The 27965-nt window shown below is 41.0% G+C and overlaps 1 protein-coding gene across 1 annotated transcript; it reads left to right on the top strand.

Moving 5' to 3' along the window:
• On the top strand, positions 1–27910 carry NEMP2 (nuclear envelope integral membrane protein 2). Its single transcript, XM_025404962.1, has 9 exons — positions 1–611; positions 9739–9854; positions 15936–16167; positions 16311–16383; positions 17508–17601; positions 18718–18832; positions 20433–20658; positions 24254–24430; positions 25499–27910. The coding sequence occupies exons 1-9, from the start codon at positions 269–271 to the stop codon at positions 25620–25622; spliced, it is 1500 nt and encodes a 499-aa protein (XP_025260747.1). The 5' UTR covers positions 1–268; the 3' UTR covers positions 25623–27910.
• Positions 27911–27965: the final 55 nt, after the last annotated feature.

The following is a 27965-nucleotide window of genomic DNA, read 5'->3' as shown; positions in this document are numbered from 1 at the left end:
TATGTATTTTATTCCCAAAAAGGGCGTTTGCCCAAGGACCTTCCCATTCACGGGCTGTCACTCACAGGTGCTCGGAGAATTCAGCCTCCAAATCCCGCAGGTCACACAGATCAGCCAAGTTTTAAGAAACACTCCGGATTAGCGACCCTTCCTCTCCGCAACTCCCACCCCTGCGCCGGGACGCTGCCGGGTGGTCCCCAAGGGAAGATCAGGCCCTGGACGCCCCGCGAGCGCTGGAGGCCCGGAGGCCGAGGCCGAGGACGGGAGCATGCCACCGGGGTCGCGCCACCGAAAGCTCTTCCGGCCTGGGCCAGCGTGCCCCGAGGCCGCGGGCGGAGGCTGGAGCAACGGGCCCAACTCTCCCTCCGCCCCGGGGAGGCGGGGTCTCCGCCTTTCCCGCGTTCGGGCCTCACCGCCCCCCTCCGCCTTCTCTGAGGCCCCGCGCCACTTCCGCTCCTCGCGGCGAAGCCGGTCCCCTAGGGCTCGGGGTCGCACGGAGCTGACCCCTAACGAAATGGGGCCGTGCCAGGGGCGGTGGTGGCTGCTACTCTGGCTGCCGCCCCTGGCCACACTGCCCGTGCGGGGGGAGGCGGCGGCGGCGGCATTGTCAGGTAACCTGGACCCGGCGGCGGCGGCGGCGCGCGCGTGCGTGCTCGCTCCCCGGCTTCGCGACTGCCCCGAGGGCGCGCCTTTTGGCCCGGGTGGCACCGCGAGGCCGATCCGGGTGGGCGCTCCCTTTTCTCCCTTTGGGGTCTCCCGGGCAGGCCCTGTCCGCCCTTCCTGTCTTCTTGGGCTTCTTTGGTCTCTCTCTTGGCAATTGGACATTTTGTAATTTTAGGACTAGAAACCGTGCGATCCAGTCGCCCAATTCCCTCGTTTTACAGAAGCAACTGAAACTTAGAGAGGTTTTGATTTGCTCAAGGTGACACAGCTTATCACTGGCACAGCTGACCGTAGTCTCCAGACTTTCAGCACAAGGCCTTTTGTACAGTACATCAATGCGTGTTGAAACCTTGTTATTTCGCTATCTCGCATTCCTTTGATCTCAAGAGTAGAGAAGGTAACAGCTTCAGCTTCAGAATCGTAGCGAAAATTCTCCTGCCACTGACTGGCTGTTGTGACCTTGAGCGAGTAAACATAACGGGTCCCACGTGAGCCGCGGGTAATGAGACCTCACAAGGTTCTTGTGGTGTTGGTGTGCACAATGCCTGGCGCACAGGAAGCAAGAACTGGTAGCGGCTGCTAGCGTTAGGGGCTCGCCACGGAGTGGGCTCAAGATGCTGGCACACTGGGGAAGGATCTGGGAAAGACACCTGGGGAAGTCAGAAACCCAGAGTTCCGACTCCAGACCTGCCGCTAACTTACCATGAGCTTCACGTTTCTGTTTCTTTTTTTTTTTTCCCTCATAAAATCTTTTAAAAGATTTCCTGGATGCGCTCTCTACCAACTTCTCTTCCTTGCTTTGGCTACCCTGGTTTCAAGGGAGGCTGCCAAGTGTATTCTTTTAGCTGGGCATGGCCCTCCCTCCAGTTATACCGCTGTTTTTTATCTAAGGATGAATGAGAGACTGGATGTTGATGAGGTCATTATCAGATTCTGCCACAGCTCCCAACTGAGGGAATCTTGCGGTGAGTTATATGTTGGGGAACTGTTGGATTCCGGTTTTCATCGAACAGAAATTTTTTGAGTGTTCATTATGTGCTAGGCAGTGTTATACGTGCTTTAGCTGCGGTATCTATCATATTTAATACCCATAGAAGCCCTATGGGGGAAGGCACCATTTTATACCCATTTTTCAGATGAGAAAACAAAGGCTTGGTAGTAAGAAATACAACAATTTTATGCCAGTGAAAAATTAAAACACAAATCTGTCTAAGCAGGAAGGTTTCTGGGCATGGCAACAGCGAGAAAATTAGAAGTAGCCTTAGACCAGTACCCAGCACCTTGGATTCTAGACCGCTCATTACCTTCAGCCACAACTTGTGGTAAAACATTGGTCCAGGCACAGTCTTTATGAACCGTAGTTTTCTCTTGAGTAAAATGAAGATGTTTTTTACTGAAGAGTTTCCAGTATTTTCCTCACCTCAGTAAACCTGGTGTTTTTAAAGTTTTTATGTTACTGCATTTAGTGTAATAGTAACAGCTTGCTTCTTTGCTTTGTTAATCAAAGACACGCATAAATACTTATTGGAGCTTCTGTTCTGCCTGAGACAGGTAGGATGCCCACTGACCTGATAAAAATAGTCCACAGCTAAGAAGAATGGCAACTTCTGTAGCCTTACAGGGATGCCTGCCATTCCAGTAGGCTTTCCAATACGGACTGTGAAGCGCCCAGTATCTGGTAATGTGCCAGTGACACTGTGTTGGCAGCCCTGGATTAGACTAGGCTTAAGAACCATTGCTGCTCTCTAAGTCTATGGTTTCATGAGGACCCTGAGAGGAAACAGCTGGTACTTCGTTTAAGCGAGGGGCTTGGATTAGGTGATACTTAAGGTACCTTCCTGTTCTAAAATTTTGTCTTGAATAACACACTCTTCAATGGAATGGGGAACATTCACACAAACACCAGCTTTCTGTAACTATTTGGAGGAAAGTCAGAGACAGTTGACACTGAGAGGAAGAGAAACTTCAAGAGGTTCAGCCAGTTAGTAAGGTCCCTAGAAACCATGTGTTGTCCTGAGATGAAGTTCAGGCCCTGGCGGTGGCTTTCCAGGCTTAAATTATGGTAACAGTCCATTTGAAATCACAGCTTTCAAATTCATCTGTGAAGATTTGGGCTTGAAGTCAAAGACCTGAGTGTGCATTAGTATGTACTAATTCCAGTTTCATTCTCACATTCTTGGAGAAATAAAAAGATGAATATTCAGGTAAAAAAAAAACTGAGGTTAAGAGAATAGTTACCTTTATCACTTTGATGCCTCATGTTAACTCCTTTGAAAATATGAATTTACAAAAAACAAATAGAAAAATCCTGAGTCCATTTGACTTCTCACAAGTTAAGACTTGTTCGTTTTTTTGCTTTTCATGTTTCCTACTCTTCTCCCTCCCCTTCCTTGCTCCCAAAGAAAAACAGTTATAGGGAAAATGGAGAAATTTGTCATATAATGTAGTGTTTATATTATGATTCCGTTCTAGTTTCATCTGAAGATATTTTTTTTTTCCCCCATATGAGGGCCATGTCAGTTTTCAGGAGGAACATTGGTGAGATATTTTTATGTTGGGAGTTAGGTTCTGCTAAGATTTAAGGTGTTTGTGCTTTTTATTTTTAGCATATTCTGTAAGTAGGTTTAAGTACTACCTGCTCTTTTCTGATGTTTTGACTGAGGTTTTTTTTTTTTTTTTTTTTCTGTGTATATGACTCAACTCTTTAACTTAAACATATACTTACATTTAGGAAAACTAATACATGACAAAAGTACTACAAAGAAGATAATTTTAATTAAAGTAGGTGATATGTAGCTGTCCCTTTTTTATATTAGATATGTAATTCTAAAATTAGGTTAATTGAATATTTATAAATTGAGTGGTATTTAAAGTGAACTAAGGAATCTTATCTCATTGGTTAAGGGAACCCCTGACTTTCTGAATCCTTTGGTAATGTAAATAATTAATGCCTCCTGTAGCATCTTAGTGATTTGGGCACAACTATCCAGAAATATACTGTTCTCTAAAAGTCAGTATAATTGAAAGGATTAAGGGAGCCTGGTGAGGATTGCAAGAAGTTAAGGAAAATGATGCCCTTCCAGGCTTAGAAACCTGTCTTTCCATAGTAAGGATGGCATTCAGGGTCGATCCCACAGATACTCCTCAGTCCTTCGGAGTTGAGGCAAACCTGGGATAGCCTACAATCCCAGATCTTTCTCCTGATCTGATTCAGGCTTGAAGAAGTGATTACCTAGGTTATGGAGCACCTTCCAGGGTACGGACATATTAAATACCTCAGCCTCAAGAAGAAGCAGTAGCTTTCCCTAGGCAGGTATTGTTCCCTTTTTACCAAATGAATGATTATTGTTAGATTTTTTTAAATTCCTAGAAATTCTGTTTCATTTCCTGGATTGCGTTGTAAGGGGATTGTTGTTTTTGTTCTAATTTTTAAATGTATATTTACTTATTTTTGAGATTGGATTATGAGACTGGCCAATTTTTGCGTTTTTGGTAAAGACAGGGTTTCACCATGTGGCCCAGGCTGATCTCAAATTCCTGGGCTCAAGTGATCCACCTGCCTTGGCCTCCCAAAGTGCTGGGATTACAGGCATGAGCCACAGCGCCCGGCCTGTTGTTGTTTTGATACATTTGAGTTTGCCTACATCTGCTACCAGCAGGTTCTATCCTAGTAGAATTAACCAGCAATAACTGGGGCCTCATGAATAAATGAAACCCGCAGACATGTAGGCGGCTTCATAGCCTTCAGTGTCAGGGCGTACTCAGCGATAGAGTTCAAATAAGCAGTCAAACTGACTCTGTTTCCTATTTCTGCTGGACATGATTGAAACTGAGAATTGAAGTGGCTCTAGAAGAAGATTGCTAAAGGGAAGAGGGACCTAAGAAAGCCTCTATAATCAAAGATTGGAAGATCTGTTCTCTCTAGGAAGGCGATGGGCCAGCTGTGATAACAGTCTTGTGACAATCACTTTCTTTTGCCTAGTCCAATTAGCCCATGGCTTAATGAACTGACTTGAAGCTAGGCTTGTGGCTTCCTATGGCTGAATTTCTGGTCCCTTACATATTTAGGAATTCCTATGTGGGTTGAGACTCATTCACCTCGGGAGAAAGGTGATAAGAAAAAAGGGCAGCCAGAGGACATGATGAAGCACTGCCACCTTGTCTGCGAAATCTCATGGATTGTGTAAATTCCACATCAGCTTCACCTTAAAAGCCAGAGGCCACTGTGGAGAATTCGAGGGAAAACACTGTTTGCAACATGCTTTTACTAGCGTGTCTATAGGTATGAACAGTCAGGACAATGTCCTTCCTTCTATGCTGTCTTTAATCTGGTTGAAGACTGAGGGGAAATACAGAACAAGTTCTTTTCTTCTAACTGGCAGATCCCTTACACAGAATACACTGATGTATCATATATGAGTCAAATAAAAGAAGCTTAATCCCATCTATTCTTTCTGCCCTCCTCTATCCAGTGAGGGGCAAGAAGGTGGTCCCCAGCCCAGAGGATGTTAAGGGTTACAGTACTCAACCCTCTAGCTATGGATGTATTGACCATGGGGTAGGGTAAGAGGGAAGTTCAGCCTGTGGCTTCCAGACTGGCCCTCATGCTTTGTGGGTTCTGTAGATGGGATGGCAATGGCACAGACTGGCAAGGGCATCCTACTACGTCAGGTGGTTCCAAGGGAGGGCCAGAGTGCACGTCCTTTTATGGTGCTGACTAGCCCTGACCAGGCTCTTACAAAGATTGGCTGGACTTCCACTGGTAGGCCACATATGCCCAAATAACCCAGTAGTCCTCTCGAACCACAAGATACACACAAAAGACAAATATTTAAGTTCTGGGGGTTACAGTAATAAACATGCAATGTCCCTGACTTCGTGGAGAGACAGAGTATAAGCTAATAAATACATATGTAATACGAAGAAAGAAGAAAGCGGGTGGAAGTGGTTGGGGTGTGTTTGTTTAGATAGTGGGGTCAAAGAAGGCCTTTATAAGAAGGTAGCATTTGATAGAATACATCAGTGGTTGGAAGGCATGAGCTCTGCCAAGATCTGGGAGAAGAAGGTTGCAGACTGAGGAAACTTCACGTGGGGATTGGCTGGCATCTTGAGGACAGGAGGGCCAGGTGTGGCTGGAGCAGCCGGGCTGGGAGGGAAAGTGGAGGAGGGAAGGTCATAGAGGCACTCAGGTCCCTGGAAGGGAGGGGGATTTTATTAATGGTGTAAAGGAAAGCCATTGGAGGGTTTTAAGCAGGTAAATGATGTGTTCCCATTCGTGTTTTTGTTTGCTTGTTTGTTTGTTTTTGGTTTTGTTGCTTTTTTTTTGAGACAGGGTCTCACTTAGTCGCCCAGGCTGGAGTGCAGTGGCACGATTTCAGCTCACTGCAGCCTTGCCTCCCAGGTTCAAGCGAGATTACAGGCATGAGCCAATGTACCTGGGCCCCATTCATGTTTTTAAAAAGATCTATTTGCTAATTGAAGAGTAGGTTGTAGAGGAAAATGTGGTGGGGGGGGGGGGGCAATTCTGGAAGCAGGGAGACCAGCTGGATAGAAGGCTATTACAATCATCCTAGTGCAAGAGGAATGTGGCTAGGGTAAGAGAGAAGCATTTACTCCTGTGTTGAAATCGCAGTATACAATATACTTAAATTGCACCATCTTGCTCTTAAGAGCTCCAGATTTGGAATGATTTAGGAGACAGTCTTAGGACCAAGTGAAAGAACCTTATTTTAAGAGAGCATTTGATTGCAAAACTCAGGCCCCACCAAAAGGCTGTTTCCTCAGACCATTAACAAAAGTGAACTGTTCTGTGGGAGCTGATTTAGCCCTTGAAGTAGCAGCACTCTCTAGGAGAAGAATTGCAGTGAGGGGCCCTTGGAGGCACCCACAAGAAAAGCCCCTCTAGCATCAAGCACATGGGTGGTAAAGAAAGACCTGTCTGGAAGTAAACATTCCTATCGTAGTTTGGGCTGCTGCTTCTGTGTCCCTGAGACTTCATGCTCTTCACCTGCCCTGCTGGAATGCACTCCCTTTCCAATGATGGGTAGGAATCCCTTTTATTTGAGGACTCCCAGTATAAAGTTCTCAACTCTAGCCGTGCTCAGAGACCCCCTGGGAGGCTGTGCAAAGGCAGAACATGGTAAGGTGAATCCAGAGACCTGCTCCCCCAACCTCTGCTGCTCACTAGCTGGGAGCATTTAATGTGTTCTCATGTCTTCTCATTGCAGTTGCTCAGGGTCTTCCAGGTTATATACTACATTCCTTGACATTCATATTTTTTATAGGTAGCTGCCAGCCCTTTGATATCCCTGGGACTGCACCTCCCCCTATGCTGCCCTTGGCCAGAAGTTATTTGCCTCTCAGATATATCAAAAAATGTGCCTCAGCATTGGTTGCTTTGTGTGCTCATAGCCTTGGTTGTGAATTCTCCTTTTGGCTCTTGTGCATGGAAACAGCATGCAAGAGCACATTTTTCATTTTTAGTATCCTGTGTTTAACAGAGAGCCTCTAGAACAGCGGTCTTCAACCTTTTAGCAACAGGGACCAGTTTCGTGGAAGACAATTTTTCCACGGGATAGGAGTAGGGTAGGGGGTGGTGTGGGGATGAAACTGTTCCACCCCAGATCATCAGGCATTAGATTCTCATAACAAGCATGCAGCCTAGATCCGTAGCATGTGCAGTTCACTGTAGGGTTCATGCTGCTGTGAGAATCTCATGCCACTGCTGATCTGACAGGAGGTGGAGCTCAGGTGGCAGTGATCACTCGCCTCGCCCACCACTCACCTCCTGCAGTCCTGTTCCTAACAGACCATGGAGTGGTCTTGGTCCTTGGCCCCAGGGTTGGGGACCCTTGCTCTGGAGGTTCCTTCTTGTGGTTAACCTGGATTCTTGTATTTGCATCTTGGACTCTCAAACTCTGCAAATTTTTTGATATATTTAGAAACATATGCATTTCATCATAATGTGAAGAGTAAAGATGATTTGACTGTCACAGTTGAATACACTGGGTCCTTGTGTGATTTTGCTGCTTCGTGTGGCCACTGGAGAACCCTCCCTTTTATGGAGTTGTGTTTTGGGAGATGGCGAGCATTCCCAGGATCCTTTCCCAAGTCTGTCTTCACTTTTCTCCAACTTAATGCTAAGGATATTTCAGGCCAGGACCAGGGACTTGTCTGAGCATATTCAGTGTTATTCCCTACATGGATGTGATTGTTTACTAGTTGTTACTGGTTACTTAGTCCTTCCCCAACTTTGGTGTAGCAAGTTGTTCTAGCTTCATTTCAGGTTTTTCAGGAGAAACAACTGACCACACTCTCCTTAAAGGAGTCAGGGGTTGGGTGTAAAACCCATTTCTGTGTGTACCCATAAGTGTTCCTTGTTCCTGTTTCCTGTTGGACAGATGTGGAGGTGACACTCTATCTTGAATCCAGAAGAACTTACGACTTTCATTTCACTTCATTTCAAATCCAAATACAGCAACGGCCACAGAAGAAAATGAACATCATTACTTTCTAGTTTTCTTGTGGCATTTACATTAACCCTTTGTAACACAGAGGGTTAATATATATCTCTCTTTCTCTCAGTTGAGTTGTATTATATTATATATTACATATAACATACATATATATTTAGGTATCTACATCTGTCTTCAGCCAAATTTCTCCTCGCTGGAGATGTGAAGATCTGTCCATTTTCACAGAATCCCACCAATGAAAACTCAGTATATCCAAAATTGAACTCACCACCACTTCCCTGTACAAACTTGCTTTTTCTCTAGTATTTCTTGTCTGAGTAAAAGGCCTCACTATCTCTCCACTCACCAGAAACCTTTACATCATCTTCTTGTTTTCCTTGATAAAATGAATCTGTAAAGCCTGTTGATTTCATTTCCTAATCTGTTATTTCTCCCACCTCTCTTAGTCCATTTCTTGTTTAGATTACTTCAGTGGCCTCCTTAGTGGTTCTTCTGCTTTCAGTCTCTTCTTTAATATTGCACACTACCTACAGAATGTTCTTTCTAAAATACAAATGCATTTCTGTCACTTCCTTATTGAGCTGGTATTCCCTGTTTGTTGCTGTAGGTCTATTCTCAGTCCTTCTTTTCTCCGCTTGGTGCCTGGAAGCTAACCTCTATGGACTGCATTATATGGGCTTCTTTGCTGTCTGTCTTCCTGTTGGGTTTGGCTGATTCAGGGCACTGAGGGGACAGCGGGAGAGACAGGTTGAGGTACCCATACCTTCACCCTGCATTCCACGGGAGTCCTGGCAGTGACTGCATTCCTTCAGACTACTGTCCTCCTAGTTCCAATGACTCTAGTAACATGGGATCCTCCTTGCCATTTTGGAACTTGGGCTGCTGAAAGCTTCCTGCTGTTGGTGCCTGAGAACTTCATAGTGCCTTATTATTAGTGCCTTAAGCCTGTCCATATCTTTACTGAACTATTTTCAGTTAAATCCTTTTGAGTGTCAATGGTTTCTTGCTGAGACTGATACTTATCTAAAATCCTCCAGTGCTCTGCTTTCAAGATGGAGTCCACATGGTATAGTAGTAGTCATGGTTTACCACTCCAGCTACAGGTGTTCAAATGTCTTCTTGTATCCCTGTACCTTCCATCCATGCTCCCTCACCAATATAAAAATCCAATATCTCTAAACTGAATTAATTCCATAATTTATCTCATCTTCATGATTCTGTACACACTTGCTGGTCCTGTCCACCCCCACTCCCACCTCCTAATTTTTGTCTTATTGCCTCTACCTCGCCCTTCAGCCCTTTACTCATATTTTTGTCTTTTCTGGGAAAGTGCCCATAATTCTGTCTTCTGCTTCAGAATTGAAGAAGTACTTGTTCTCTGTGCTCTTATAGTGCCCTCCAATGTCATAAATATTGAGCTATAGTATTTTCTGTCTGTCTCCTCCTTGGTTGGAAAGACTGAAGGACTATAATTATATAGGGGAATTTATTGGTCATAGAACGTTAAAACTGCTACTGTTACCTCCCTGAAAACTTTTTTTAAAAGAAGATTCTTGGCAATTAAACAGTTAGAAAATGTATTCCATTTTCCATCTCTCAGTTCGTAGGTGTAAAGCTTTGAAGGAAAAAGATTTAATTAGAACGTCTGAGTCAGACTGTTACTGCTACAATCAAAATTCCCAAGTGGAGTGGAAATACATATGGTCGACTATGCAGGTAAGGGCCTACTTTTAAATCATGTCTCAGGGACAGAGAATTACCATGTTCTAGGGACAGGAAATGTACCATTTCAGGAATAGAAAGTATTTTTGGTATGACACAGGTCTGTGTATCACTATGAGAGCTGACTTGAGGATCACACACAGTGGTTCAATGGGTGAGCAGTGTGAGAAGAGGACACTAACTCCTTCATACTCTCCCTCAGCCACTCCCAATGAATATACTATCTAAATGTATGCAGCATATCTGCTGTTCAGGCAGTCTAAAGACAACATGTTCCTCCTACTTTCCAAAATTGCTATCCAAAACCCCTCCAAATAGAAATTCTGGAATAACCACTGATCCCAAATATGGCCAAGATAGCAGTTGCTCTCAATTGCCTAGTACTTTCTTTCATTCAGCATTTAACAAATATTTATTGAGTACATATTAAGTGCCAGGAACTATTTCTGGGCTCCTAGGATACATCAATGAACAAAATAGATCCCTGCCATTGTGGATATTTACATTATCTAGAGTGGGGAATAGTAAACAATAAATGTAATAGAGATTAAAATGGTAAAACTAGTAAGTACTATGAAAAAAGAAAATGTAGAGTAATATCAATGGGATGAGAGAAGTGGGAGCAAATTGGCCAGGGTAGTTCTCATTGAGAAGGTAACATTTGAGAAAGATTTCAGTGGAGTAAGTTACCCAAGAAGGTACTGGGGGGAAGGGTGTTCAAGGCTGAGAGAATAGCTGGAACATTGTATCAGCAAGCATTTGATGTCGATTGATGCCATTGCTGATAATATGCACTACTTTGATCACACGGTTAAGGTAGTGTTTGTCAGGTTCTTCCACTAAAATTAGTATTTTCTTCCCTTTAATGAATATTTTGAGGTGATAATTTGAGACTGTGTAGATAACCTCTTCCTCATCAAACTTTCTTCCCTTAGTTTATCATTCATTGATGATGCTTTACTGAATCAATAATCATGATGATGTTTATCAAATGTTGATTTTTCTATATCCATTCTTTTTTTTTTTTTTTTTTTTTTGAGACTGGGACTCACTCCAGTTGCCCAAACTGAAGTGCATTGGTGCGATCTTGGTTCACTGCAGCCTCAACCTCCCGGGCTCAGGTGATTCTCCCACCTCAGCCTCTCAAGTAGCTGGGACTACTTGAAAGGTGTGCACTGCCACACCTGGCCGCTTTTTTTTTTTTTGTAGTTTTAGTAGAGACGGGGTTTTGCCATGTTGCCCATGAGTCTACTGAACTGCTGGACTCAAGCGATCTGCCTGCCTCAGCCTCCCAGAGTGCTGGGATTATAGGCGCAAGCCGCTGTGCCTGACATCATTATTCCATTTACATTCATTGGCATTCTACTATAAGGAAGAGATTTTCCTCCTCCCATTTATTTATATCCATGTAGTCTCACACATTGCCAATTATTTCAGGAAACTACAATCCATTACTCTCATTATTTATTTTGATACTCAAATTGTCCTGGATTTAGCCAGTCAGAGCCCCTTCAACTAGCTCCTGTGTCCTTCTGCCACGTGCCTAGCATTTTTAAGCACTACTTTACTTTCTAACAAACAAGATGTTCTAGACTTGTGTAATATCATAGACTCAGCTCTGGAATCATACATTTTTTCCAAGGAACAGTCAACATTAGGTGTGTTCATTGCATATCGTCATGTGTGTACACACACATACACACCCATACACCTGCACATACATCTGTATCTACCTATTAGAAACTGTGAGTTCTGAGATCTCCAATACCACAGGATTCATGCTAGTTTTCCAGTTTTCGTATTTGTAATTCCCTTCTCTGATAATGAGAAACTTGATTCCCGTTTCCTCAAATATATTTATTTATTTGCCTAATCCCAGAATACACTAAAAGTAGTTTCAGAATTGCAAAGTCACACCATTGCAAAACACAAACCTAATAACAGGAGTTCAATATTTATTTATAGTGTTTTTTTTTTAAATCTTTTTCTGAGGTTGTGTATTTTAGGTTAATTCATTGCAGTCCACTCCCACTTCAGTATGGTTATACTATTCATTCAAAATATAGTTTGTTTTTATTTGTTTCAATTTCAGGGTTTTCACCCATCCTGGTCAATTTTATCATTTTTATTTTTATTTTTATTTTTGTAGTTTGTTGACAAAAAGTCACTCTATAAAATATTTGAAGAGATTTATTCTGAGCCAAATATGAGTGACCAGTGGCCTGTGACACATCCCTCAGATTCTAAGAACATGTGCCCAAGATGGTCAGGGCACAGCTTGGTTTTACACATTTTAGGGAGATATGAGACATTAATCAAATACATTTAAGGTATACATTAGTTAGGTCGAGAAAGGTGGGACAACTGGAAGCAGAGAGGGGTGCAGTGTTCCAGGTTATAGGTAGATTTTAAAATTTTCTGATTGGCAATTGGTTGAAAGAGTTATTATCAATAGAAAGGAATGTCTGGGTTATCATAAGTAATTGTGGAGACCAAAGTTTTATCGTGGAGATGAAGCCTCCAGGTAGCAGGCTTCAGAGAGAATAGATTATAAGTGCTTCTTATCAGACTTAAGGTCTGTATTGATATTAAATACTGGTTGGTTTTTCCTGAATTCCAAAATGGAGGAGGGCATAATGAGGCATGTCCAACCCCTGCTTCCTGGCATAGCCTGAACCAATTTTTCAGGTTAACTTTGGAGTGCCCTGGCTGAGAAGAGGGTTTCATTCAGATGGTTGGCAGGGTAGGGGGTGTTAGAATTTTATTTTTGGTTTACAAGTTTTGTTTACCTTTTTATTCTCAGAAAAGATCATAGTGGGTTTTTTAAATGAGATTTTGTTTTTAATTTTTTTAAAAAACCTTTTTAATTTTTAATTTTTTAGATTTGGGGGTACATGTACAGGTTTGTCACATGGATATATTGTGTAATGCTGGGGTTTGGGCTCTACTGAACCCATCCCCTAAATAGTGACCATAGTACCCAATCAGTAGATTTTTCAACCCTTGCTCCTCTCCCTCCCAACCACCTTTTGAAGCCCTCAGTTGTCTGTTGTTTCCATCTTTATGTCTGTGTTATTATCATTATTTATGAGTATCTACAACATTAATACAGCTTAAAAGTTAAAACTCTATACAAAGGTATTTTCAGAGAAGTGTCACTTTCCCTCCTCCCTCTATTAATTCCTATCCAACCCTTGTAGACAATCAGTTTAAGGAGTTTCTGGTATATCTTTCCTGTGTCTTTTTTTTGCAAAAGTAATTAGCGGTGCATATTTATATAGATGGTGTCTAAAGCCATGAAATCGAGTGAGTTCAGATGGAGAAGAGAAGAGGACCAGTGGCTAAGCCTGGGTCAGTCTTATATTAAGAGTTCAGGGAGAAGGAAGGAGCCAGCAGAGGAGAAACACAAGGAGTGACAGTGAAGAAGATGTCCTGGAAGCCCTGGGGAGAAGTGTAATGAGGAGGAGGGAATAACCAGCAGTGCCAAGTGCTGTTGACAGGTCAAATAAGATGACTGAGAATTAATTGGGCATTTCAGTTAGCAACATGGAAGCACCAGTGACCTTGTCAGGGCAGCCTTTTGGGAATGAAATCCTGATTGAAGTGAGAATGGAAGGAGAGGAACTAGAGACTGCAGGCACAGGCAGCTTTTTAAAGGAATTTTATTGCAACAAGAAGCAAAGAAATGGGTGGTAGCTGGAGGGAAAAGTGGAGTCCACAGAAGGTTGTTTTTTCTTTTTTAAATGTATGCTGAGAGAAATGATCTCGTAGAGAGGGAAGAAGTGCTGCTGGGATGTCCTTGAGTAGGCAAACGTGGATAGGATCCCATGCCCAAGTCGGGACTTGCCTTTATGGAGCCTGCAGATTTCCTCTGGAAGAAATTTCCTCCCCACAGGCAGGAAGCGGAGCATGTGCCTGCAGGTGCTGACAGGTAGGGGACTTTGCAGATAGGAGCTGGTGGACATTCACTTCTGATTTCTTCCATTTTCAGTGAAGTAGGAAGGATCAACAGCTGAGAAGAGGATGGGGAGGAGTTGTTGAGTATTGAGGAAGAAGTTGTGAAATCCTTTATTGCAGAGGGTAGAAGAATGAATGAATAGTAATATGTGGTATGAATGACTGCAGCTTTCATGTCCCTCTCTGAGTTCACAGTCATGGATTTGAAGTGAGACCACTGTGCATTTCTGCAGCACACTGGTGATGCAAATGCAGGAGTAGAATGGTGGAGAGTTGAATTTTGTAAGTGAGCATGACAAAGCAAGAGGGGTGCAAAGGAGTCAAGGGTATGTGCCAGGGAATGGTGTGTAATAATTGATCATAGGGTTTAGCTGGCTAAAAAGAGATTGAGGATATTAAGAGGGTAAGGAGCAGGAGAAGAGAAGGATGTTCAGATCCTTGGTGGGGTTGGGGCACTAGATGGGTACACTGGAAAGATAGGAGATGGTGGTCACACAGTGAGATGCATGAAACAAGATGTATGGAGGGGCTGCAGTCTGGTACTGACAAGGTCCGGGGTATGGCCATGGAGTGATGAGCTGAGGTAGGGAGGACAAGAGCATAAGAGGAAAGGAATCCCAGGAACTGAGAGGCCAGGATATTGGAAGGATTGGTGTGTATATTGTATACACTGAAATACCTAAGAAGAATGACAGGAAATAGTATTGGAGAGAGAGCAACAGTGAGCCAGGAGCCAGGAGCCAAAGTCAAAGAGAAATGTGGGGGTTGGTAGATAGATAGTGGGTGATATTGCCTGATGACTGAGATTCAGAGCTGGTGCTCTTACTCCCCTTTCAGGTTGCCCTACTCTTAGAAAAAGAAGAAGAATAGAGAGAAGAATGGACAAAGGCAGCAGCAAAATTGTCATTTAATGACCACTGGGTTGTCACCATCGGCTTGTAGCCAGTGCTTGGTTGTATGATGTGAATAGGACCTGAGGTTGGGATCTTGTCCTTCAGTAGGCATGGTGAGAGAAGCATGAATTACAGATGCTCAGCTGATCCAGAGAAAGGAAGTGCTTTTTCTTAATCACAGTAGAAAATGGTGTAGATATAAACCCTATTTTCAAACCATGCCTACTTACATATTTTGCCACCGATCACAGGCATACTTCAGAGATAATGTGACTGTGGGTTTGGTTCCAGAACACTGCAATAAAACAAATACCCCATAAAGCAAGGCACACAAATTTTTTGGTTTCCTAGTACCTATAAAAGTTATGTTTACACTACACTGTTAGTCTGTTAAGGGTGCAATAGCATTATATCTTTAAAAAAACCCTACATACCTTAATTTAAGAAACAGTTTATTGCTGAAACATGCTGACACAAAGACATGAAGTGAGCACATGCTGTTGAAAAAATGGTGCCAGTAGACTTGCCCGACAGAGTTGCCACAAACCTTTCATTTGTAAGAAATGCACTGTCTGCAAAGCACAGTGTAGTAAAACAATAAAATGGGTATGCCTGTACATTCTTCTCATCCTTTTTAATGTCTCTTGGCCACAATAACTTGCTAGAAGAGGGACTTAAATCAGCCACAGCTTGTGGGGAGAAGCATTCACTTTCAATAATGTCTGTGGTTCAGTGTGTGTTTGGACTAAATACAAATCTGTTGATTCTACCTCTGGGATCAGAACATAGAACGCTACCCTTAGCACTTGAATATTCTTTACTCAGCTGACCTTGAGTTCTCTTTACTCCTTTGCTCATGTTTTTAAGAAGCTTATAAGAAGTTTTGGCCGGACGCAGTGGCTCACGCCTGTAATCCCAGCACTTTGGGAGGCTGAAGCAGGCAAATAGCTTGAGCCTAGGAGTTCGAGACCAGCCTGGGCAACATGGCGAAAACCCATCTCTATAAAAAATACAGAAATTAGCTGGGCAGGTGGCATGTGCCTCTGGTCCCAGCTACTTGGGAGGCTGAGGTGGGAGGGTCACCTGAGCCCTAGAGGTACAGGTTGCAGCGAGCAGAGATCCTGCCATTGCACTCCATTCTGGGCAACAGAGAGAGACCCTATCTCCAAACCAACAACAAAGAGAAGTTATTCTGTTTATGGATTTGTTTGTTCTTGTTTTACAGGTGAAAATTACCAGTTCCGGCCTGTTCAGAATTGTATATATCACAGAAAGACATAATTGCCAATATCCAGAAACCATTTTATCTTTTATCAAATGTGTGATTCATAACTTTTGGATACCAAAAGAATCTAATGAAATAACCATAATCATCAATCCATATGGAGAGACTGTGTGCTTTTCTGTGGAGCCTGTCAGGAAGATATTTAACTATATGATACATGTGAATCGAAACAGTAAGTCCAATTTTATTATACTTGACTTTCTGGATTCAGTTTTTCTGGAGTAACTTTTCAGTAAATTGACTTTTTTCCTTTTACCAACATTACATTGATAAAAAATCTTTTTGTTATGTGTTTGTGTGTCTTTTTTACTCCAGTCATGGATTTCAAACTCTTCCTTGTGTTTGTGGCAGGAGTTTTTCTTTCCTTTTATGCAGAGACCCTGAGTCAGTAAGTATTCCTTTTTATATTTTTAACTTTGTGAATGAAAAGAGGTTTAGATCATTTTTGACCACATGCTAAGTATTTTCACATTATTGTGCATTTGTAGTGCATACTTTAGGTTTTGCAAATAGGTCTGAAGATGGTGTTGAAAAGGCCTTTGAAAACAGTAACAGTTATTTGCATAGCGTGATATGTATATGTTACAAAGTGCTTTCACATATTTTATGTATTAACATATTTTATTAGATCCTGATAATAACTATGCAAGCTCTGTATTATTGTTCTCATTTTATAGATGAGAAAAGCAACATCCTTCATCACACTATTAGTTCTTATCAGGGCTGGAGATTTGTTCCCTGGTTTTCTGGTCCACACACCTTGCTCTATTACATTAGAGCCGCCTCCTAGATTTATGGCCCTGATACAGAAGGCTGAATATAGCAAATATCTGACTCTTAGAGAAACGTATTATCATTTTCTTTTTTATTAATGACATATTCTCATCTGAGAAACATATTATTCTGATGTTTTGTTTCTTGGAATTCTCTCATGAGAAAGAAATCTTTTTTCAATATTTTATTCTTAGCTTGTGGATTCTAGGTTAGTACCCAATACTCGTCAGCTGTTCTTAACATTGTTCATTTTGAAGCTTTTCCTTATAGTGTTACCAAGTGTGTTTAATGTCATCCATGAACTTTATAAGCCAGATGATGCATACATAGCATGCAGAACAAAGCCTGGACTCCGAGGAGCTGGGTTGTAATCCCTAATCCTCCGGTGAGCAGATACTGACTTAGGGAAGATTTTTTAACTTCTTGGTGCCTTAATTTTCTCCTTTCTAAAACCTGGACAAGTGCCTGCTACATGATAGGTATTTAGTAATTATTGTCTGATCAGATCCTGAATATGAAAAATAACTCAGACATTCTGGTTTGCGTTAGTGGCAAGCAACTTACCATGAATTTCAAGTACCCATTTTGTTTTTTAAGAGTATAGGATATAAGGAGAGCTGCCATCTGAGTTTTTTGTTCTTAGTATTATTTATGACCGACGTTGCCAGGTTAAACATGCTTTTCATACTCAAAGTGCTGTTTGGCATTTAAATGGCTTGTATCTGCTTATCTTGACAGAAGCCCTACTTTCTATTACTCTTCGGGAACTGTGCTAGGTGTTCTAATGACATTAGTCTTTGTCTTGCTGTTGGTGAAACGATTCATTCCGAAGGTAGGCACACTATGTGTAAATGAGTAAAAAATGGAAATCATGATCTTACAGACATGAAAAATTAATCAAAATTAATTCACATTATGATAGGTTCTAATTTAAACTATGTTTCTTCATTATGTAAACTGGCTCTAAAATGTATCTTTTTCTGATGTTCCTGATTTTATTGATTACTATATGTAGTATTAAGTTTTGGTGCTACTTTTTTTGAGACCATTTTGCTTTCTAGGTAATGTGTTTTTCTTGAGTAATAGGAAGCTATTTCTATATTGAGTGAAAATTTGTATTATCTTTATAGAGCTGGGAATCTCATGATGCTGAACCATTGGGGCCTTGAATAACAGCACTGCTACATCTGGGAGTTTCTTTATTATTATTAGTTCCCCAATCCACCATCTTCCTTTACTTTTATTTGTTTATTTTTTTTTTTTGAGACAGTCTTGCTCTGTTGCCCAGGCTGGAGTTTAGTGGCATGATCTTGGCTCACTGTAGCCTCTGCCTCCCACCTCAGCCTGCCAAGTAGCTGGGACTACAGGCACACACCACCATGCCCAGCTAATTTTTGTATTTTTTGTAGAGACAGGGTTTCACCATGTTGCCCAGGCTGGTATTGAACTGCTGAGCTCTGGCGATCTGCCTGCCTTGGCCTCCCAAAGTGCTGCAATTACAGGCGTGAGCCACCGTGCCCAGCCAGACCTTCAATAAAATAACGCACTGAACTTAGTTGGGGATAAATAAATAATTCAGGATGGTGGTGTTGCAGTTACACTGATTAAAGTTTACAACACCAGCATTATTTTGAGATAAATTTATTCTTTATAACAGTGCTTCTCCAACTTCAGTGTACATGCAAGCCACGTGGGAATCTTGTTGAAATGCAGGTTCTGATTCAGCAGTCTGTGGTGGGGCCTAGGACTCTGTCAACCCAGCAAGCTCCATGTGATGCTGGTGTTGCTGACTTGTGGACCACACCTTAAGACCCTAGGGAGTTTCTTAAATTGACTTCAATTCAGTTTGATGTAGGAGTTTCTAATACAAAAGGTTTATTTGTTTGCTTTTATTTTTATGAGAGTGAATGAACAAAAAAATGTGTCATTTATTTTCTTCCACACACAGTATAGCACCTTTTGGGCTCTAATGGTTGGTTGTTGGTTTGCTTCAGTTTATGTTGTGTGCCAGTTGATGGAAGATCTGAAGTGGCTGTGGTATGAAAACAGGATATATGTATTAGGTAGGTAAATAGAAAAGTAATACGCTCTGTGATTGGTAAAACTGAGATGTACAACTAGAGGCCTTCTTTTGATAGATGTTTCTCTCCAACATCTAAATTTTCATTTTGAACTAAGGAAAGGTGCTACTAAAAAATAATATTTTGTTTATTTTATTCCCATTGTTGGTGATTTCAGTTCATTTAGATCTCATTTTAGATGATTTCCCTATGACATGTTTCTTAGTTTTCTATAGTAATGATCAAAAGAGGAAAAAAAAGTGTTTGTCCCTTTTGAATGCACATGCTTCTGAATTGTGGTTAAGCTCTAACCACATCTAACTTGTAATGTAAAAGCTTCTCTGAAAAGCGACTGTTTATTTCTTTCTCTCAAGTATTCAGTAGGAAAGGTGAGAAATCCTAAATATAAATGACTAATGAAAACTTGACTTTTCAGAAACAGAGAGGCTAAGAAACCATTTATTTTCCTTGTTTTTCGTTACAAAATAAATGTTTTTATTGTTTATTTTAACGAGAAAATAATGGACAATGAGAGAATGAATTTTCTCCGTACCTTTAGCACCAAATTTCTCACATAAGTTCACTTCCCTCAAAAGAAAAGCAATTAAGTTTTTTGTTTTACTTGAAAACTGTGTATTTTTTAGCTCATTCTTCTTTTTGTGCTTCTTTTAAATTACAGATATCATGGTATGCTCCCCTGAATACTGCACTATTCATCTCTAAAAAACAAGAGCCTTTTCCTATATAATCTGTTAATTATTATCTGAAAAATAATTACATAAAATCATCTATTACCCAGGCCATGATAAAATTTCCCATTCTTGATGGCTTATATAAACTAGGATATGGTCCAGAACCACATTTAGTATCTGTTTTGTCCTGTAAATTGCTTTTAATCCATAGCAGTTTTTTTTTTCATCATAGTGATATGCTAAAGAGACCAAGCTTGTCCTATAGAATGTCTACCTTTTATATTTATCTGATGACCCCTTTATGGTAGAATTTAACATGTTCTTCTCTTCTGCGTATTTTCTGTAAACTGGAAATTAGACCTCAAGGCTTGGTTAGATATAAATTAAACACTTAAGATAGAATACCTAAGAGGTGATGGGCACTTCACCTTGGATCATACCCAGAGACACAGCATAGCTTATAGTCTCACCATCGTAATGATGAGACTGAACATTTGGATTCAGAGGATGACTCCCTCCACTGTAAAATTACCTTTTCCTTTTATGACTAGAAGGTAAAAATAAAAAATAGGGTTTGTAGCCAGTGGTCACATACAACTATGACTTCTTCCTGGCCAAAGTTACCATGATAACATTTTAATCCAGCGAAGATGCTGGACTAAAATACAGACATACTTATATATCATCATCATAATGAGTGTACATCCCAAATTATTGCGAAAGTCAGCCTAGTATCTCATATGGAAGGAATAACACCCTATGTACATTTTTCAACCTTACTTGTGGGGAAAAAAAAAAACAAAAATTAAGGTTCTCTAATAGTTTTTACCTTTAAGTCAAGGCTCTGCCAGCTTTTTCACATAATGTCTCAAATTCAAATTTGTATTATTTTACCTCTTCCACTTTTCCAGGCTATGTCTTGATAGTTGGATTTTTCAGCTTTGTTGTTTGTTACAAGCATGGGCCCCTTGCAGATGACAGGAGCAGAAGTCTTCTGATGTGGACACTACGACTCCTCTCCCTGGTTCTGGTCTATGCTGGTGTGGCCGTGCCTCAGTTTGCCTATGCAGCCATAATCCTCCTCATGTCTTCCTGGAGTCTGCACTACCCACTGAGAGCATTCAGTTATATGAGGTGGTATGTATTATTTTTCCCCCCAGCAAATTTGACATTTTGAGCTCTGGTTTTATTATTTGGGAGAGTTTTTGCACACATCATGTTAATCTCAAAATTACATTTGATCTGGAGATTTCATTCTGAGCAAGATTGGGGGTGGAGGGGGAAGAGAGCTCCAAGCGTCTGATCCTATCTTCATGGCTAGTCTTCATTAATCGTTCAGAGCTGTACCACCAATTACCAGGTAATTAGAGCTCACTCAGAATTCACTAGAGTCAGTGACAGAAGTACTTGGACTCTGGGTTACCTAAAATATCTTCTTTTATTCAACATTTTCTTTAATTAGAGCCAAAGACTAGTTTAGTGGTATCAGCTGTCCTTATGAGATACAAATTAGGAAACAGAAATGAATCATAAATGATTGAAAGGTATTATTTGCATTTAGAACTTTCTTTTCTCTTAGGTTTTAAGTTAAGGCTTACGGCCTTTGAAGTATAAAAAGAAAAATGAAGTAACCTCTATTGTCACAGCTTTGTTATGTTTCTCCTCAGGCATTGAGTCTGAGCAGCTGTTTTCACGTCAGGTGCACAGATGGGGATGGTTCTTGCCCTTGAGGTATACTTGCTAGACATCAGCATACATTTCTATCTCTTTTAAGTATTAAAATAGAGACTTGCCCAGGGACCAAGGGTATATAGAGAAAGTCAGGAGAGCTTTCCTGGAGGAGATATTACTATGCTGAATCTTAAAGAATGAATTAAAATAACCAGATGAATAACCACGGAGGGCTTTCCTGATAGAAAGCCCAGTTTGGTACCATCAGGAGGCACGCAGTGTTGTCAGTGCAGCAAACAAGGTGGGCATGGGCCAGATGCATGGCAGCCACGCTAAGCAATCTAGTCCAGTCCTGTACACAGTGGGGTTTAACCGTGAGACATTTTAGTTAGTCCTCTGACTGTTGCCTGTATAGCAGTTATCAAACCAGTTGCTTAGGACCCAGGCAGATACTATGGTGAGTGATGCTGAGCAGGGGTAAGGCAGCAGTAACCAGGAGGAGTGTGGGAAATTCTGCAAAGCAACCTCATTGAAAGCGGGGCAGTTAACACTCAGCTTGAGCTGATTGCTCTCTTGTGGGAATATAAGTCCTGTATTGCCAGATCTGCTGGTTTTCTAGAAAAATTGGAAGTGGGAATTACGATTAGAATGTGAAATCTTAGCATTTTAAAATGTTGGCATTTAAAAATAAAAATAATTAAAAATAAAAATACATTGGACAAACAAAAATCACAGCAGAGACCATAAATACTCATTGGCCCGTGGGATGTGGCCCATCTGTCTTCTGGCACAGCAGGTGGATGCAAAGGGGAGGTCCCTGTGGCAGGAGAACAGTTATCAGACATCACAGTGGTCCAGGCGAGAGATGATGAGGGCCTAGGGTAGGACCATGAGACCAAGGCTAGAAGAGGGAGGGAATAAATGTTCAAAAGGTAAAATTAGCTGTGAGGAAGGACACTATGGTGACTGGTAGTTTATGGAACTGGTGACTGTGTGTGCGTGTGGCAATATCACAGGGTTAAAATTGCACCAGTGACAGGACAGGGGGCCCACACAGAAGATGCTGGTGGGGCTGAAAGGCAGCAGGGCAGGGTTGGAGGGTTGATGCTGACTGGGTCTCTCTTTGCCCCATCTGCCCGAGGCAGACAGTGAATGGGAACACCAGTCTTCTGTCAGTAAGGCTGGCCCCCCAACATCTTCCAGGTCCCTGGCCCTTTGCCAGGCTTGTGGCCTGAGGAACTCAGGATAAAGTTCCTTCTTCCTTCTCTTTAACCCTCCAACTCCCTGCCAAGAGCAAAGTGTGTTCTGCACAATGGTTCTGTTGTGCACTAGCTGTGTTCTATAATAATCAAAATGTACTATAACTTCCTCAACTTAAAATTTTGCTAGTGAGTAGTTATATAAAGAACTAGGGAATGAAACAGGAACTTACAGGTTAAATAACACAACAGAGAAATAATACCTTGATTTTGTATACTACTTTCTCGTTGCAAAGAGCTGTTTACTTTTAATAGTATATGGTAACTACTCTTTTGATTATCCTTATTGAACACCTACTATAGGCCACTTACAGTGCTAAGCACCCTACACAAAATATCTCATTTAACCTGTACAGTGACCTATGAAGTAAATGAAGTAGATATTATTGCTTTTATTTTTATTTTTTTCGTATGACCAAAGTGAGGCTCTGAACTGTTAAGGAATTCCCCAAGATCGTATAGTGAATAAACCTCAAAGCCAGGACTGTGTCCAGGTCTTCTGGCTCAGCTTCCAGGGTTTTTCCTCCAGGGAAACCATGCACAGGTATTCAGAAAAGGAGAAGGAAATTATGTCACTGGTTCCTTGATCTAGCTCATCAACTGTGAGATCTTTAAAAGATAACAGATTTATTCAGTCCCAACCCTCAAGAAAAAATATATATATAGAGAGAAATATATATTATATAAATATAATATTCAAATAATTCTGATGTTCATTTATATTTGGAAATCTCAGGTTAAATTTAAAATCACCCCAAAATATTTTTTAATAAAACTCATTATAAATAAAACAAATGCTTTAGGCCGGGCACGGTGGCTCACGCCTGTAATCCCAGCACTTTGGGAGGCCAAGGTGGGTGGATCATGAGGTCAAGAGTTTGAGACCAGCCTAACCAACATGGTGAAACCCCGTCTCTACTAAAAAATACAAAAATTAGCCGGGTGTGGTGGCATGCGTCTGTAATCCCAGCTACTCAGGAGGGTGAGGCAGGAGAATTGCTTGAATCCCAGAGGCAGAGGTTGCAGTGAGCCTAGATTGCGCCACGGCACTCCAGCCTGAGTGACAGAGTGAGACTCTGTCTCAAAAAAATAAAATAAAATAAATAAATAAAAGTTTTTAAAACCTTATTATTGTTACTATTTTTATGAGATTCTTAGATTCCTAAATTTTTAGGTCCCTACATTTTATGAGATTTAGGATTTTCTTGGTTGGAAAAAGAAAGTTCTACTCATGATCTGCTTGTCATGTAATAAAGGAAGAATTACTATAAATTTTGTACAATATTTGCTCTTTCTCTCTAGGATTAGTCAGAATCACCACCACTAGGTGGAAGTGATATCCCACAAATCCTCCCAGGTTCTTGGTGTGGAGAGTAAATGGTCAATGTTCTAGAGGGTCTGCATAAAAGGACATCTCAAAAGCTTGCTTCTGTTAGTGCCTAATAAAATAAACAAGCCAAGCATTAAAAAAAAAAACAAAAACAAAACAAAACAGGCTTTTAATTGCCTGTGTGATTAGAAATCACCGAGGAAGAAAAATACAATTAACATCTGTATCAGAAATTAATTCTCAAATGCCTTAGGACATTATTTATGATAGTTCAGGAAATGGGAAAATGTACTATTAGGCCCAAACTGCATGTTCTCTATACCTCAGTAATGATAACAGCAATAAAAAAAATATAGATATGATATGGAGGAAGTTAAGAAGTATTATTACTGTTACAATCTAAGAAATGTATTTTTGTAAATCTTAAGGATTGAATTAGGCAGTAATCCTGCAACCACATGCTACGTTTTAGGAAAATAAAGCAGTGGTTTACATCGAAAGAGCTGGTGGTGAAGTATCTTACAGAAGATGAGTATAGGGAGCAAGCTGATGCTGAAACGAACAGCGCTCTGGAGGAGCTGCGCCGGGCCTGCCGAAAACCCGACTTCCCCTCGTGGCTGGTGGTCTCCAGACTCCACGCTCCTAGAAAGTAAGTCCTACTCTGCTGCTCGGACCATAGTTTAGTTGAGAATGATTTTAAAAATAATATGATGGTTTGGTACAGGCACTTCAGGGTGAAAATAGACTACTTTCTTGGATAACAGATGATGTGGAAGTTGTCAGAGGTCCCTTTTCTCAGTGCTGTGACTTTGCACAGTAGAACTGCTGATGTCAGAATAAATATTTATCTGATGTTTTATAGGGAAGGCTATAAACATAACTTCCTTATGTTTATAGGGAAGGGAAGGTGGAATAGGATGAGTGACCTGCTTCTCATTCTATTGGTGGGGAACATCTTTTTTTTGTTTTGTTTTGTTTTGTTTTTTTCTTTAGACGGAGTCTTGCTCTTTCGCCCAGGCTGGAGTGCAATGGTGCTATCTCAGCTCACTGCAACCTCCGCCTCCCGGGTTCATGCCATTCTCCTGCCTCAGCCTTCTGAGTAGCTGGGATTACAAGGCGCACGCCATCATGCCCGGCTAATTTTTGTATTTTCAGTAGAGATGGGGTTTCACCATGTTGGTCAGGCTGGTCTCTTAACTCCTGACCTTGTGATCCATCTGCCTTGGCCTCCCAGAGTGCTGAGATTACAGGCGTGAGCCACCACGCCCAGCTGGAAAATCATTTTTAAAGTTCACTAAGAAAGACGTCTGTCCCAACATTTTTCCTTATTGCTTTCTCTTCCTCATGACTTTATCCAAATAACAGTGCCCTCAAATTAAAGATGGAAGGGGGAAAGCATTTGACATAAAATAATGAATAATAATAAATTCAAACTAATAAAAAATTGAGACAAGAAGGAATCAGAAAACAGGAGTGGGTACATTTGGCTCACGTAATGCTTATACATCTGCCCTGCTTCTCTGCCCTTTCCATGAATAGCTGTCTTTAGAGGGATCACATAAGCCATTCCCATTTTACACCCACTGGGTAAATACCACCCTCTATTGATGCAAAGTCAAATTTAATTAAAGGGGATAAATAGCAAGGGAACATGTTATCTTTCAAATAAACCTTCCTGAGATAACATTAACTTTATTTAAAACAAAAAACTTATTAGATTTGCAGACTTTGTTCTTGGAGGAAGCCACTTGTCACCTGAAGAAATCAGTCTGCATGAAGAGCAGTATGGCCTTGGGGGTGCCTTCTTGGAAGAGCAGCTCTTTAACCCAAGTACTGCCTGACATGCGACCTTCAAGTTGACTTCATTCTGGACAAGGAAGTGGGCAAAGGGTAGGGATTCTATTAAAGTTAGGCAGAACTGTTCTAGTGAACAGTGGCAAAAACATTTGCTGTGGAGAAAAACAAGTCATTCTGGAAAGGAAAACTAACCCATTTTGAAGATAACTTAACATTCTTGGTGAGTTCTGCTATTTACTGTACTGTAGGTGGATACCAAGATTCTGTGACAGCCACTACCACCTTCCTTGAATGAAGGCTTTCATTAGGAACAGGGGAATGGCATTGTTCTTCAAGGGGCTAATAAGCGTGAACAGGTGCTTTGTCAACACCAGGGCCCTAAATCCGCTCTTAATGCCCTGAACCTGTGTCAGAAGACTCTGCAATACTCTTCCTATATTTCATCAGTATAAGTCCTAAAAGAGACCTGAGACATGCTGGACCAGTGTTTTCCAAAGTACAGCTCACAGGATACTACCGAGTGTTGGTCAGTAAAGGTATTCTGAGGTCAGCTAAGATTGATATAAAGTTAAACTAATGTACCTCTCAGAGTCATTCATAATGCTCATGTGCACTGTGAATCTCCCAAAGAGGAGAAAGTGTGTGCTGCAGTTTCTTGCTTAATTTGACCACAGAACTCTTTTTCATGGGATTAATATTCCTTGGAACACATGTTTGGAAAGTGCTAATGGTGGTGGAATTGAGCTCTGGAGAGGTTAAACAACTTGTGCAAGACCACACTGAGATGCAGCACTGGTAGAAATCCAGCCCTGGTGTATCCTTTGACTCAGGTAGATAAGATCTTCAGGTGCAAGCTTAGAAGCCATCTTCCAAAGCCATGGGCCTCACAATGTTGGTGGCTTTACTTTTTATTTTCCAATAATGGCCAACTTGCTATTTAACTGTGATAAAGGGAAATGTTTCTTAAGACATTTTAAAGTTTTTTATACATAAGATTTTTATATACATACATAAGGATTAGATACTATGATTACTTTTTTTTTTTGTATTTCGAAATTGAAGGCATTTAACTTCTTGTGACATTTTGAATTGACTGATCCATTTAAAAAATTGTTTAACTATATGTGTTTATAACAGTTTCTTACAAAACAATTTTTTTCTTGAGTCATGATATTAAACTCCAGAGTGCAATGAGGGGCTGTGAGCTTTGACCCTGAGGAAAGAAGGCCAAAACATAGATCTGAGAAAAGATTTGAACATGGCAAGACAGTCTCAGGGTTAAGATGTTGCTTATTGATTCTGAGAATCAAAATCAGGCTTTTTTTTCCTGTGATGGGATCATAAAAATCTTTTTATCAGGACAAGGGTTATGGGGGAAGGATAGACAGAATTTTGGCACTGCTGCTTTCCTGAGCCAAATTTAGTAGTTTTTCTAAATCATGAAAAAAGAGCATGACTATCCATCTGGAACTTTCTAGATTGATTTTCAAATGATAGTTCCTCTTTGAAGTATTTACAGGTCTGTTTTTGCCAGACATCTTTTCATACTAGGAACTTTGTTTTTTTGTAATATCCACTAAAGTTAATCTGCCTTTATATAGACTTGGATTTTTAAAGAACCAAAGGATGTATTTCCCATTCAGATTTATGGTAACTATTTTATGAGTAAATAGAAGTTTGAACATTTTTCTTATGGTTTAATCTGTTTTTTTATAATTATATTTATTGGTGATATAAATGTATCAGATGTATCAGTGCCTGTGCTCACCAAGTTCATCTCCTAAGAGGCAGTTTGTGTGGTACAACATATGCGTATGAGTAAATAACACATAAACAATCTGCTGGGGCTGCCAGGTATGTCCCAGCCAGGACAGCCACTGGGCCAGGGGGAAGAGGTACTGCCGAGGGAAGGAAGCAGCTCTTCATGGGCAGCTAGCCAGGTGTAACCATCACAATAAGAACAGCCAAAGAGAGAAGAACAACAGCAGTCCTCCAGGATATTGTTTTCCATGTTTATTTGTAGAAGAAATCATAGGTTTGTCAGTTTCTGCTTTGTGACTACTGTGAGAAGCTAAACAATTAAAAGCATTACTTGTGATATTTTTAGTGTATTTATGTTGTTTTCATTTGATTTGGGGGTATATTATAGTACTGATCACAATTCTAATCCCTATCAAGCAATGTACAGATAACTCTTGTAAGAAATGTGTCCCTCCTTTCTTTCCTCCCTTCTCTTCTCTTTCTCCCTCACCTCCTCTCTCCTCTCCTCCTCCCTTTTTAAAGTCCTTTGAACAGTTTAAACGACCACTAAATAAAATGGCTCTGCCCTTCACAGGTGGTTGGAAGTTGACTTTGTGCTTCACACACCATAGGTGTATAATTATGGA

The sequence above is a fragment of the Theropithecus gelada genome, chromosome 12 (assembly GCF_003255815.1).
Source record: "Theropithecus gelada isolate Dixy chromosome 12, Tgel_1.0, whole genome shotgun sequence".
Classification (NCBI taxonomy): domain Eukaryota; kingdom Metazoa; phylum Chordata; class Mammalia; order Primates; family Cercopithecidae; genus Theropithecus; species Theropithecus gelada.
This window is presented reverse-complemented; position numbering and strand designations above follow the sequence as displayed.